The following is a 14,251-nucleotide window of genomic DNA, read 5'->3' on the forward strand; positions in this document are numbered from 1 at the left end:
CAAGATTGTTAATTTTCTAGAGTGATGTTTTGTCTCTGTGTAGTTAGCAGTACTGGTGTTGAGAATAAAAATGAAAAAGTAACTGTTGTTTTAGGAGAGCTTGGTTAAATCATGGGGACAAAAATGAATGTTTATCAGTTTTGTAGTTTCACAGCATTCTTCAGGATCAGAATGGAGCAATAAGGTAACCAGCTGACGAGTCAATCTTTCCTTTTCTGTCTTCTGCAGTCATCTCAACTCGAACTCCACCTCCACCTTCACCGTTGCCATTTCCAACACAAGCTATCCTTCCTCCAGCCCCATCGAGCTACTTTTCTCATCCAACAATCAGATATCCTCCCCACCTGAATCCTCAGGATACTCTGAAGAACTATGTACCTTCTTATGACCCATCCAGTCCACAAACCAGCCAGGTAAAAATAAGAGAGAAAATAAGATTAGCACCTAAGGGAGATGGGACAGGTCTAATTCTGAGACACAAAGGTTAGTCAGACAGTGTGTCTGGCAGAACGTCAAGCCTTGAAATCCATCTTCAGGAAGTTGCTTGGTGACTCAATAAGTTTTTATTTAAAGGTGGCTGAATGACAGGTAGGAAGTGTGTTGCCCCAAAGGGTACATTTGTGAAGATGGTTTAATGTTTTTGGATTTTCACTGACTGAAGGGAAAGTTTATGCAGAAAGTACATTGACAGGAAGGCTCTGGGCTGGAGTTCACGCCTCTTAAATACCTGGTTTGACACAGAGACAATGTGCTTATTTCAGGCAGGAGTAAGGTATGTGCTAAAATAAACACACACAAAAGAACTTACAGTTGTATTTATAGACCAACTATTAGGTATTAAAATAAGCTTTGGTAATGTAAACATTCTCAGTGTTTGATGACTACTTGAATATTCTTTGCAGAGACATGACTTACATTTAATAATGACTGACATTACTAGAAGCGCCTTTTTTTTTTTTTGGAAACATTGTGCAGCGGTTTTGGGGATTCATTTTGTAAGTGTAGTGACTCATGAGCATTTCTCACTCCCCTAGACATGTGGTTTCTTCTACCGAGAGGTTACTTCATAGGAATTTGGTACATGAGCATTTTCCACAATCAAGTAGACAGTCTTTGTGCCAGACCTGGGGCTATCAATAATCGTAGTATCTAAAACATGTAATTTTGATATTAGGATCTGGTATTTAGCTTTGCTGCTTTACCTCTAAGACTCCTGTCCACTCATTATACCTTTTAATATTTTGGAGAATTTTCACAAACTATCATTACTACTGTGGAACGCTTCCTAAAATGCTAGTAAATAGTGTGTGTCTATCAATTTATAATTAGCAAAGAAAGGTGAGAAAAAAATCCCTTTGGTCTTAATTTGTTAAAATGAAACAAAATGGTCCTTTCTGAACTTTTAATTTAGAATAACAATATATCCAGGACCCTTTGGGTTACTTAAAAAGTTATCATTACTTTTAGTTTGACTGATTAAGATATTAAACTCAATATTGAATTTTGAATTTGAAGTTAAAATTATTATTTGTATTTTAGAAGAAAATGTTAAAATGTTGTAGCACTTTTCATGACTGAAGTACAAAAGACAGCTAAGTAAGAGTGGGATCTTAGTATATCGTTTAGAAATAAAATTTGTTGTCAGCACATGGATTCAGAAGTCTCAGTTCCATAGAGCATTTTGCTAGACTCAGCTGGGAACAGTGCACACAAGGTCTGATTTTAATTTGTGTAGAATTTCCATGAATAACAAAGTCTAATTAAGACATCCATTAAAAGTCCTTAACGTTAATTCAGTGTGGAAAATCTTAGAGTTCCATTGGATTTTTTTTTTTTTAACTGATGTCTTAATTAGGCACTGTTAGGGGAAAAATTATGCAAATTAAAATCAGGCCCTTAGTGTTACACATTTCTTTAATTATTCAGTGCTTGTTTTACGTATATTTCAATTTCTTTATAAGTTAAGAGGGCATATTAGGTGATAATCTGCCTATATTGTTCTCAGTTTTTCTTCACCTTTTCAAGATACATATCACCTTCTAAGAGAAGCATATTACTCTCATTTCAAAAAAAAAAAAAAACAAAAAAAAAACAAGCAACCAAAAAACTCTCAGGATTTTGTATAATAGGAACCGTGTGTAAAGTAGAATAATCCTTTCCTAATGCTGTTAGCTTCACCTTCAGACAAGACATCTCTCTTTTCTATCTACAGTATAAAAGTTCATCTATTAACAGCCTTAAAAGATATAAATTTTTAGTGTAGCTTCATCTGTTTGAACCAGTAGAAAACTGAGGAGAAAATAGCCCTCAATTCTTCTGACCCTGAGTTTTAGGAAAGTTGTCTGCATTGGCTTGGGAATTCTTTCTTTGTCACCTTTATTCTTTTCAAATGAGAGAAGTGTCTACTAGTTCATGTTGTTCAATTCCAGTAGGTGAAGTTTGTGGAATGGTCAGGGTAAGATAATATATTTGGTGGCAGCATTTCCTTGAAATTATTGTCATTCTGCTCCAGACATTTTGTTCCAGGTAGGTACTTTCAAACTGTTTTGGTGAACACTGTATGTAGAAACATTTTTACCATTGAATGTACCACTAATGATAAAATGAGACCTGTCTTCTTTCTTAAGATGTTTAAAGCACTTATTTCCAATGTTCAGATAACCAGAAATGGATGGTCTGCTGTAGAAACAAACTACTTTTTCCCTTTGAAAGGAAAAATGGGTCTTTATAGTTAAGTGCAGATTTTTTTTTTAAGGAACAGTGTATCTGCTTTGATTTTTAACTCCAACTCAAAACCAATTAATTTGCATTTCAAAATAGAATTCTTGGTATTTACCATTTTAGCTTTAGAAATGGAAAAAAATCAGTATTCCTTCACCATTCACTTCTAGTCAGCTGTTGCTTCCCAATATTCTCCAGCACTGCACTGATTTTGATTTTTAAGATAAGCAACTGAGATGCCTTTTCCTCCCCACAGCAATTTTGAGATTAATTGCATTACTGCTGCACCAATTATAGTGAGACAGTCATGCTATTCAATGGAATATTTTGAATAAAATTAGTTTAAAGATGTAACTCTCCCATAGGTTTCCATATTGGAAAACTCTGGCCAATTTTCCTGACATCAAGTTAAATACTTAAAATTACCTGTGATGAATAATCAGGATATTCAGGAAGTCCATTTTCTTTATAGAATAAATAATGTGGCCTCTGAGGAGCCTAACCGAAGACTCAGTTCATGTCTCTAAGTCACAATATTTAAGTGTTATTAGCTGTTCATCTTTTTCTCTAAATAAATGTCTACTTGTAATTTATGTGCAGATATTTAGAAAAATATTCTGCTTCATTATTTTTTTTGCCTTTAACAGTTCAGATTATAAAGACTATATACTTGTCGAGAATAGCCTCCCAGCAAATTGTGATGAACACCGTGCAGTGGAGAATTCCAACATGGATATAATCAAAAATAACATTCTCAGTCTAGAAAAAGATATTCCACTATTTCTTCAAAGAGAGTATCCTTAGGATTTTGTTTCCTACCACGGAAACTATTTTTGTACCCAGGGGCTAAAACTCAGATAATAATATCTTTTCTATCATTGCCCAGGGGGATTTTCTCAGTTAATTCCCACAAATGTCAACAATAAATGTTTTGTGTAACTCTCCATGCACCACCATGGATGGAAGAGTAACTCAAATAACAATGTTCGTTTGCTTGTCCTCTGCTTCCCCTCAGTACAATTTAATTTACTTTGGAAATCTTTTATTTGTAGGTGTAAGGACAAACGTAGCTCAGCATTTTATATCATTGTATGAGCTCTGAAATTTTAGATGCTTTACATCTCATTCTATCTTCTTGTATTAGTAAATCATCAAAAGTTGACCGTAGATCTCGGAATCTAAATTGCCTAATGTGTGCATCTCAGCACACCTGTGTGTAAGAGAGCTAGAGTTTTGTATGCAGGAGAATGGCTCTTGACTGTAAATGATGAAAATTCCAGAATTCGTTGTGTTTGATCTCCTAGATATTTTTGTGTCCTTTGTTTCAGTGATATCATCATGTAGGTGAAAATTGCGTTCTAAAAGCCAAAACTGACTCATTATAGAAAATGAAGAGCAGAGAATAAGGAAGCATTGGGTTCCAACTCTAGCTAGTTCAGTAAGGAATTCCATTTTAGCCTTTGGGCTAAGCATTTAAGTCTGCACTTGAGTTTCTTGGCCTACTACATGAAAGGATCAAGTCTACCTGGCTCTCAAGGGTGCTGTAAAGGGGAATTAACCTATACCATGAAGATGAAAACCTTCTTTGAAATGCTGCTGCTCCTTATTACTACCAACCATTGACTGGCCTCTGCAACTCCGACTCGAGAGGGCCTGTGTGGCGCCTATGCGCAGTGTGCTGGATCCACACAGTCGTGTGTGCTGAGTGGACTTGTTGGACAAGATGACTGCCTTTTGGATTGCTTCACCCGGCATTCTGTTTTTGTTTTGTAGCCTAACAGCAGTGGTCAAGTAGTAGGGAAAGTGCCTGGCCATTTCACTCCTGTCTTGGCACCCTCTCCCCATCCCAGTGCAGTGCGACCTGTGACCCTGAGCATGACAGATACTAAACCCATCACTACATCCACTGAAGGTGAGGCAGCTTCACCTACAGCAACCAGTAAGTATTTCCATAGGAAATGAGAAATGTCCATCAAAGGCACCATTGGATATCTGATCCAAGGTGGAAAACACGGCAATTTTTCCAGCTACCCGACCAGATGGAGATTTCTCATTTAAGTGGAGCTAGCAGGCATGGATGTGGCCCTGCTATCACAGGCTCTCTCTTCTCAAATTCCAGTCAGTGAGTCATATTTGAAAAGGGAGAAGCTCATTTGTTTAAGTTAACAGCTATAACAAAAATGATAAGTCATGCCTGCTTGTTCAAGGTATACATTGAAATTGCACTAAGTAACATAACGCAGAATACAAAGTTTTCATATCACCCAAAGAGAGATTAGGTAATTGGTACTTTTTGGAGCATTCCTATAGAAATCAAGCCCCTTCACAAAGCAGATGGAATCAGTGCCTCTGTAAGATAATTGCATGTTTACATCATTGTAGGTTATGTCATTGTTAAAAACAGTTACATAAGGTTGGGAACAGATGAGGACATTTCAAAACTTAGTATTAGGCACATGTAAGCTACTTGTACTTTCATTATCTGCAAGCTTTTTTTTAAAACCTTTTGATTATTTTGCCTATCATGGTACATCAAATACTGTGCTTTTTAGTGTGGCCATAACATTTAAATGTCAGAGATTTAGCCAGTGAACCTTCCTAACACATACCAATAAGCCACATCATTCCTTTGTTTTTTCATGTAAAATACTCAGAAGTATAGAAGAAATTAATTTTGAGGTGGTTTCACCCAACTGTCAGCTTCTTAGTACTGGAGCTAGAATGTACAAATTGGTGAAGTAGAATGGATAAAGCTATGGAATTTGTGGAATTAGCATGCACCTCACCAGTTATACAGATATCTTAAATTCAAACCTTTTATTTTTCTTTCTTAGAGCAAGAAAATCCCCATGATCTTGAAATTTCCATGTGAATCAGAGACAATCAGAGGCATGCACCACTCATTCTTTCTCAGCCATTGGAAAGATGCTCTTTTTTTTTTTATGGTTTCTGAAAGACTAGGAAGGAACCCTATAAGAAAAATAGACAATACTTTGTACAGTGAATTCAGCATTTCTTTCTCAAAATTCATGAGCCTCGTAAATTAATAAGTTCCTATAGGCTTGTAATACCCGTCAGTAATTCTGAATGCTTAGAATACTTCCCTGAATGCACAGATGGATGCGACCCACTCAGGAAAAACTAAAAATTATTTTGTTCTAAAGGTTTGCTATGTGCATTACAGTCACCAAAACACTAAGTACTCATTTTAAAAGTGGATGTCTTGACATCTTTGAGCAAACAATGTCAGCAATTTAAATAAAAGCACATAGAAAACAAAGATTTTTTTTAAGTAGTTGAAAGATTATCACAGGATAAATGGTCAAAACCAAGTTCTAGAAACTCTGATGCCTACTCTTATGGTGTTATTAATAGAAGAGATTCAGGAGAGGATCAGACCCAGATGATCACAGCTCACTTATGGGAGTACCCTCAGCCTGTTTGTTAATGAATTGTTTTTATACTTACATACAGGTTGTTCAAAAAGGGATCTGATTTGACTAGTAAAATTACAAAATATTCAAAAGGAGTATCTTGGTTGTATAAAGATGGCTGCATCAGTCCATTTTCCACTCCTACATAAAAGAAACATAGTGAGTAGTTTTTCTTTCCTATAAACAAGCTTGTAGCTCCAGCTTCCTAGGCACCACCAGTAATAAAAAAACTGGTCATTGAATTGATACAGTACTATGGTCAAAGAAATCACAGAAGCCAAGGAAAGCTCTTTCTCATAGTTGAAAAGAAAAAGCAGCATAGATTTGGTGCTCTTCTGTAAGGATGAGGCTCCTCTCCGGCTGTCTGTGAGGTGTGGTGAATTCCAGAGGCTTGGAGATTGAGTAGGGGTCACTGGTTGCTGATGGCTGCCTTGCATGGCCCCTTATTCAGGAGCAATTAAAATATGAATTGTGAGCATCTTCACTGTTTTTAAAAAGTTGACCTAAAAAAGCTTCCATGGATCAAATTCTGCAGTCCTTTAAGTGAACAAGGCAGAATTAATATATTGGTTTTAGAAAGCCAGTTCATTTAAAATGAAGCCTGGATTCCTCATTAATCTGGTGGTTTTAAACCAAACAGTGTAGCTTTCTTCAGAACAATAAAGGTAATACATGGTAATATGGAGCAGTGGGATTGCCTAGTTCTGGGAAGATACCTTACTCCTTTCCTTGTGAAAAGTAACAAAAGTCTTTAGGAGTGGCTCCCTATTCATTTTTTTGTGTGTGTGTGAAAAATTTACTCTATACCAAAAAGCAAAAAGCAATTGTACAAGAAGTACTTGCAAATGAGACTATAACAATGTAAGGAGTAGTCACCATATATACTTACTACCTAGTGGCCAGCTATTTAAAGGTGCATCAGCTTCCTTCCTGGATCAATTACAAGAAATCGATTTTTGTATGTGTGCTTATGGGAGGTATTTTTTTCAAAAACATTCCTGTCAGACTTGAGGCCATTTTCACAGGTAAAATACCGAGCTGATTCATTCTACGTGATATAGGCTCCTCCTTCATGATAGTAAGATTTGATTTCCTTTTTAGCAAGAATTTTAAGGAAGACATTTTCCATCCCATATCATTAAGCACATCTGCTTAAATTCCATCATTAAAAGCTGTCACTTTTTCCTGGCGGACTTTCAGTCTGCTTTACATTTAGAATCATATACCATCATTGATTATTTCATATTAGACAACTACTATCTGGTGAAAAAGTACATCTGGGAATAGGGCCCTTCTATTTATCCAATCCTTAGTACCTCCGCAGGACAGTTACTAGAGCATGTAAGTGTGAGACACCCACACGGAAGTATGAGATCTGCTTTACTGGATAGATTTTTTAGGGGGAATAAACTAGTTGATTTGAAGTCAATTATTATTTCTTTTCTATGACCTGGTATTTACTCAGACAAAAGAGAAGAGAAATGAAGACACTTTTTTTTTGGTTGCAAATCCCACTTCTCTGGGTTTCTTATACATGGACAGGGTGTTCGTTCTGATAGTTCACAATTTTTATCTTTGTTTTTGTTCTTCCTTAATCAGCCTACACAGCCTCAGGCACATCTCAAGCCAATCGATATGTGGGACTAAGCCCAAGAGACCCATCCTTCCTACATCAGCAACAGGTGGGCAAGTTTCACCCAGGTGTGACGGTGTAGCCACGCTTTCGCTTCCGTGCTTCTCCATGTTGCCTCTCAGATCCGGACTCAGAAGGGGGCTCCTGGGGCTTCTGAGACCAAAACTGATCATTTCATTTCCCAGAATTTTTTCTCATTGATCCTTTGTTTCTCACCTCTTTGAGGAGAGTTTCTTGAATTGGCTCATGACCTTTTCCATCTCTGTAGCATATACTGATAACATGCATGAGTAATAGTGTTTCAGCCAAAGTGTATTTTTCTCAGTCTCATTGGCTATGGAGAACTTACAGACTATAGCTTTCAAAGACAAAAACTGCAAACTGTTTTAAAAGCCAACTAGAATAGAAGCAGTATATAATTCGAGTTTTTGAGTGATTTCATATTTTCCAGATGTTTTGCTCTTCACATTTGTATTTTAGTCCAAGATGATGAGTTATGAAGCTAAAATCTCAGGCGACACTTCATTCCTATTTTAATAGCTTTAAATTGGTTTACTGATTTCAGATGTGATAAAACACTTTTTTTGGTTCTGCTTTCTTACATCATTTATGTTTCTAGTAGCATTTTAAATTTCACATCTCATTAATGCTGTAAATTTAATGCAAATGAAGTGTTTACCCAAACTGTGAACATATACAGCCAGGATTAATGGTGGCTTATAAACAGATCAGCCACAGTCAAAAGCATGGACCATACCAATGTAGAAATCCCACGATTCTAGTTACAGGATAAGAGAAATAATTCTAAACAGTTCTGAATTTAAATATATTTTATGATGCATATGTTTGCTGCTCTCAAGTTTTGATAGCAGAGCAGTTTGAAATTAACAGTATGCAAAATATTACATAGGGGAAAATTAGGCTATAATAAATAATAAAGAGCTGGTGTTAACTAACTTGCTCTTTATTTATAAATTGCCTGTGCATATATATGAGTTTTTGTATAGGTAGTAAGATACTTTTGCCCACTTACTTCATTCTTGATCTGTTCACCTCACATACCCTTGTTGTGGCCTAACTCAACTGTGCTTGGTGTGGAGTTCTCAAGTCCTTTCCAGTTGCAGCCCAAGGGGGCAGACTGCATATTAAAGGTCACCACATGCAGAGCTCAGAGAAAATCATAAAGATGATAGCTTATTCAGGATACTTGATGTTTTGCCAGGTTTAAAAAAAGCAAAACAAAACAAACCAAAAGAGTGAGAACTAACTGAAAACATCTGTACACAGTTATGAAAATACCAAATAATAATTAGTGGTTTTGCCAGCCATTGGCTTCTCAACATAATTCTCTGGAATGTTGCTTTTTTTCACCTCTAAAATTGCTATAATATGAAATGAGTTACAGTGACTAGAATGTGGTTCTGTTTGACAAATGTATGTGTCCATTGTGTTTTTTAAAAAACATATGCAGGATGTATAGGTTTAAAAACTTGTTCTTTTAAAAATCATTACACATATTCTGAGGAATATTTTTCTCATGGGATTTGCATTATTCTTTATGACACATCTCTAATTTCCAGTTAATTTTTAATGCATAAAATACGCCTCCATTGTTTAAACCTTTAGCCCCAAATGCTAGTTAGAATACTCTGACCAATTCCATGTATTTGGAGGCAGCCTTCCTCCTCCACTACCCTAATCTATGGCAGCTTTAATTTTCTTATCCCTTATGATAAATGTTGAAGCCTCATGTAATTGTGATTACTAAAGTCCATTAATATAAGAGTTACTTCTCCTCTCACATATCTAAAAATATATCAAGAAAACTTAGCAAGCATCATGAAAATATGAATTTTAATGTAGATAGCATTCTGGCACATGATATATTTTAAAAACTATGAGTTCTAGAACTGTAAACTATTTTAAAATCAAAGAAGACAGCCACTTATTTCAGTGGACAACATTGAATCAAGACTGCTTACAATAAGAATACATTTTGTTCAGTCAACTATGGTTAATACTCATGGAATACATGATATATATTAATCTTTGGAAGCAAAAAAATGTTCTTTATAGCCGAAAATGTTAAATACCATGCAGACAGATAATTTGTCCTCTATGTAATGAAAGAGTTAGTGCTACTTTTTAATTTGAAGAAGCCCATATATGCTTTATTACATAATGAACTCCAGTTTTGAGGCATGCAGAAAATACCTGTAAATAAATGCATATCATGCTACAGATGTATATTAGTAAACTAAGGCTAGAGTCAAAAGCCTATTCATTTTAGCCTTTCAAATTTTAAAAGAATTATAGAAATGAAGTTTTATGTTTACTGTCCAGGAATAAAGAGACAGAAATAGTTTGAATGACTTCAGTAGAGTAAAGATTATTCTTTCCTTCAGTAGAAATGAGATTGATTTACTGTGTCCTTTCATTACTTTACAAAGATTTAAAAGAGACCACTCTTCTAGAGGCAGTTTCTAAATGCATTTGGTTTAAAGCACTCAGTGATGAATGAAAAGGAAAATCAAGGGGTACATGAAATAAAGGTAATCAATCACGTTATATTAGCTAGGAGAAATTCAAAATTAGAAAGGCAGTGCTTTAGTCTGAGAGGGTTCTTTTAAACATTCCCTATAGCCTTTAATATAGATGACCCTTTAAGAATAAATATCGTCACCAGGTACATTCTTCAGTTCATGGTGGCTGCTTTATAAAGATTTATCCTTTTAGGTTATGAAAAGTACTGATGTGTAGTTTTGAGTGTTGTTTATTTCTTAGAAAAGAACTTTAATACAGCCTACATAAATTAGAGTTAATGATAAATTTAAAGTGGTTGTGTAATTTTGACTATTTCATAAATAATCTTTCCACAAGATGATAATACAGTGGAGTTTCCAATATGGTCATTTTCGAATACATAAGCTTACTAGCATTATCAAATTAAGATGAAAAGCTTTGTAATGTTAAAATGAACCCTGTACTTTACCTGTAAGAGTAATACATTGATAGTGTCAAATCTGAATACTAAAAGTATACACTTTTATATCATTTACTTGGTACACAGACAATTGTTATTAGTAATTATACATCTTTGTGTTCCTTTTTATAATAATTATTGCTGATGACATTGGTTGCTAACTGCTTGAGAATGCTAGTTTATTCTGACTGGAAGGAAGTTCACCTATCACTGAAAATATATCTCATTTGAATCTAAAAAATAAATTCACATAGTCCTGAAGACTATTTCAGAAAGGTTCATGTAAACCAGTTGATAATCTGCCATTAAAAATAATCCTCTCTAATCAGTCATAATAGTCAGCACATACCAGCTGATCAGTATTTGACTTCAGACTTTTTCTTTATCTCTTAACACAATCTTGAATACTTTTCAAGTCTAGAGCTAGTCTGTCTTTGGGATTATTGGCTTAGTTATTGCATTTGCTATTGGCATGGGGGAAATCTTAAAATCAGAACTTCAATTGGAGCTTCATTCTTCTTTAACTTTTCTATTGGAAGATGGTTTTGGTGGCTTGAAGAACTCATGGGTCCTGCTTTGGCAAACTGAACTCATTAGTCTCTGCTGAGAAATGTCTCTTTATGGTTTGGAACCTTTTCAGAAATGTGGAACACCCGCCCCCTCCGACTTAACTTCAAAGAAGTTTAGTAAAATGCAGTATATCCTTTTCTCTCTCATACTTTATAATTCATGAACACATTGTGCAAATTCATTATGATAGGCAATGAAGTAACCACGTTTCCCAAATTTTATCTCCCTGAGAAAATGGGAACTATCAAACGGAGTGTTGGATGTTGCTTAGAAAATATAGAAATTATTTTATAATTCAGTCTAACAGTTTTAGCATGGATGAATAATATGAGACAACTTACTTGAATTAGCACCAGTTTCTTATCTGGTCTACCTCATAGTGAGTTGCTAATTTCAGGCCTCCTTCCTTTGCTATCATAGAAAGTTTGGTAGTATTAATACAAGAGAATCTGGCTAATTGGATTATCACCATTACATTTGAGTCTAACGTCATAATAAGAGCCTAAATTCTTACTATTGTACATCAACATATATTTAAAAATCTCACCGTAAGTTGGAAATAAAAAGTTTGCAGCTAAGAAGCTTCTTGTTTAGAAATAAAAGTTCACCATCCAAGCAAGCCATTGAAGTACATATTAACCTTTGATGTATATTTGAGATTTCAATTGAATAAATTAGGAGCTCACTTTTGCCTTCCCTAAGTGAGACAATAAAGTCAAGTAAAGTCTAGTTTATAAGAAATCGGTCCTATTTTTGTAATCTCAAAATTATAATCTCCTGACTATATATATATATTACCTATAATAAGAGCTAATGAATCAGTGGCCTGATCAATTCAGGTCTTTGCATTACTTCTCACAATTGCATGGATTTTATTGGTGCTTGGGCTTCAGCATGTTACATCTCTTGCATGACTATATAATGCTATTATTTGAATTTCAATTACTGGTCTAGTTTATATTTAAATTGTTTCAACACTTTTTTTTATAACACTTTTGTTTTTAAAACTAGAATTTGAAAGTACTTCTCATTACACTGAAAATTTCTGTTACACAAAATGGCCTTTTTAAGAAATTACCTCTGTAGGATTTTTTTAAACTAAGATATTACTTTAAATCTTCTTATAATATTTGTCCTGGCAGATGGCAAAGCCAAAGCTTGGTACTACCATTGGAAAGGTAGTCATTTATTAGAGGCAAGCAATTAAAAGGACGCAAGTGGACTATGAACAAACTTTTCAATACAGTCAGGAAGCAGGCTATCAACACTTGGGCTGTTCTTATTGTGTCTGTTATCGTAATTGACAGCTTGACGTAAAACGCTATCACATGACTTCTGGGTAGGTATGTAAGTGGATAAGAGGTCACTTTTCATGTATGCTAGCTTGAAAGGAAACACATTTAAAGGAAGTTTCAGTCGAAATAATGGCTATGCAAATGTTTAGCTCTTTGGCTAGTTCTTAAATTCAAAAAATCCTTCCATTGTCTTTTGTCATTCAAGGGTTTGTTCACTTACCTTTACTGGGAATCAAAGACTAATATCCAGATAAGCTGTTCTAATTAATGTAAAAGTAAAATTACGTTTTATATAACCTTAAATTTTAATCAACAAAAACACAAGGAAAAAATTATCTTCTTTTCTGAAAATATTAACTTAGATCTCAGTTGAATCAGGGAGGTAGAGGGAATTCTGAAGGTTATATTTACAGATATTTTAGCATTAAATATTCTTGAACTGCACATAAAGGACAGGGTAGGAAAGGAACAATGACAGGCAACTGGTGTAGTGGGTGAGAACCAGGAATTAGGAGTCAGAAGGTTTGAGTTTTAGTGTTGATGTGACAGGGCATTTCTAACCTTGGACAAGTCCTTAAACCTTGGAAAGGAAAATGAAGAGGTTGAACTACATGAGCTCCAAAGTCCCTTGAAACCTTAAAATTTACAAGTTGTAGTAGCCTCTAATTAAAAAAAAAAAAAACTTTCATTTTCTAATACTTATCTTATGATTTATGGTTAATAATGTTTATTCTGCTCATGGACTATGCATATTCATTTAAGTTAATTCTACTTCTGCTAATTAAATTAAATATCAGCAAACATGGGTTTCAGAAATTGGCGTTAGAAGTGACTTTTAAGATATGAGGATGATCTTGAGTATCTTTTTTTGTTGTTTTGGTTTTTTTTGTTTGTTTGTTTGTTTTTTGCATGTGTTGTATGTGAAACATACAATACAATTTTATTCTGACCATTTTTCTTGTCCATACCATTCCTTCAGAGGTTACATGCTATTCTTCCAGAGACCATTTAATTTGCTCCATGTAGGTAATTAATAATAGCAAAAAAATAAAATTCTCCTAATCCAAAGTATGAATATTGGAGTGTTAATCCTTTTAAGCATCTGTCTTCCCCCGCAAAAAGAACCTCCACCCCTTAAAAATCTGTTTCATTGAGGGTCTGGAGAAATGAAGAAACACAAGAAAACATAAAACATACCTTTCAAGATGTTCTCCTGAGGGTCATTCTGAACTTAAAAAGAAAAAAAAGTGAGAAGGTACATTTTACTGTGTTGATTGTTCTGTTCACAGTTTAATGGTTTATTGGTTCAATTGAGATTTGTTGTCATCATAGGAACTGTTAGTACCTCAGCCTGTTTGCTGAGTCTAGCAAAGTAGAACGTTTTGCTTACCTTCTTTCTTTTGTTCCCAAAGCTAATTGCTGTGCATTTAACAAAAGACCCTGGTAATAACAATGGAGGACCCCCATTTGAATAAACAGACTATTAGTCTGAAGTCACAAGCAATATTAATTCTTTATGGCTATCTGCTACTTACATGATTATTTGAGTGTAGTTTAGGAAAGGATAATGATCCAAATCTTAGGTGTTTCCCCTTTATGTAGCCATTTGAGAGGA

General features: G+C 34.8%; 1 protein-coding gene across 8 annotated transcripts in view; it reads left to right on the forward strand.

The window, feature by feature from the left end:
- Positions 1 to 14,251, forward strand: part of NFIB (nuclear factor I B) — a 241,099-nt gene that overhangs the window by 202,069 nt on the left and 24,779 nt on the right. For 4 of the 8 annotated variants that reach the window (XM_032139825.2, XM_032139828.2, XM_032139826.2 and 1 more), the window contains exon 8: positions 229 to 413. In XM_032139825.2, coding sequence (XP_031995716.1) covers positions 229 to 413 — 185 coding nt within the window. Of the gene's footprint in view, positions 1 to 228; positions 414 to 4,494; positions 4,661 to 7,754; positions 7,838 to 14,251 lie in introns of all 8 variants that reach the window. The other 4 variants (XM_032139823.2, XM_058431226.1, XM_058431227.1 and 1 more) reach the window with 2 other exon arrangements.

This window comes from Hylobates moloch, unplaced genomic scaffold, assembly GCF_009828535.3.
Source record: "Hylobates moloch isolate HMO894 unplaced genomic scaffold, HMol_V3 SCAFFOLD_19, whole genome shotgun sequence".
Lineage (NCBI taxonomy): Eukaryota > Metazoa > Chordata > Mammalia > Primates > Hylobatidae > Hylobates > Hylobates moloch.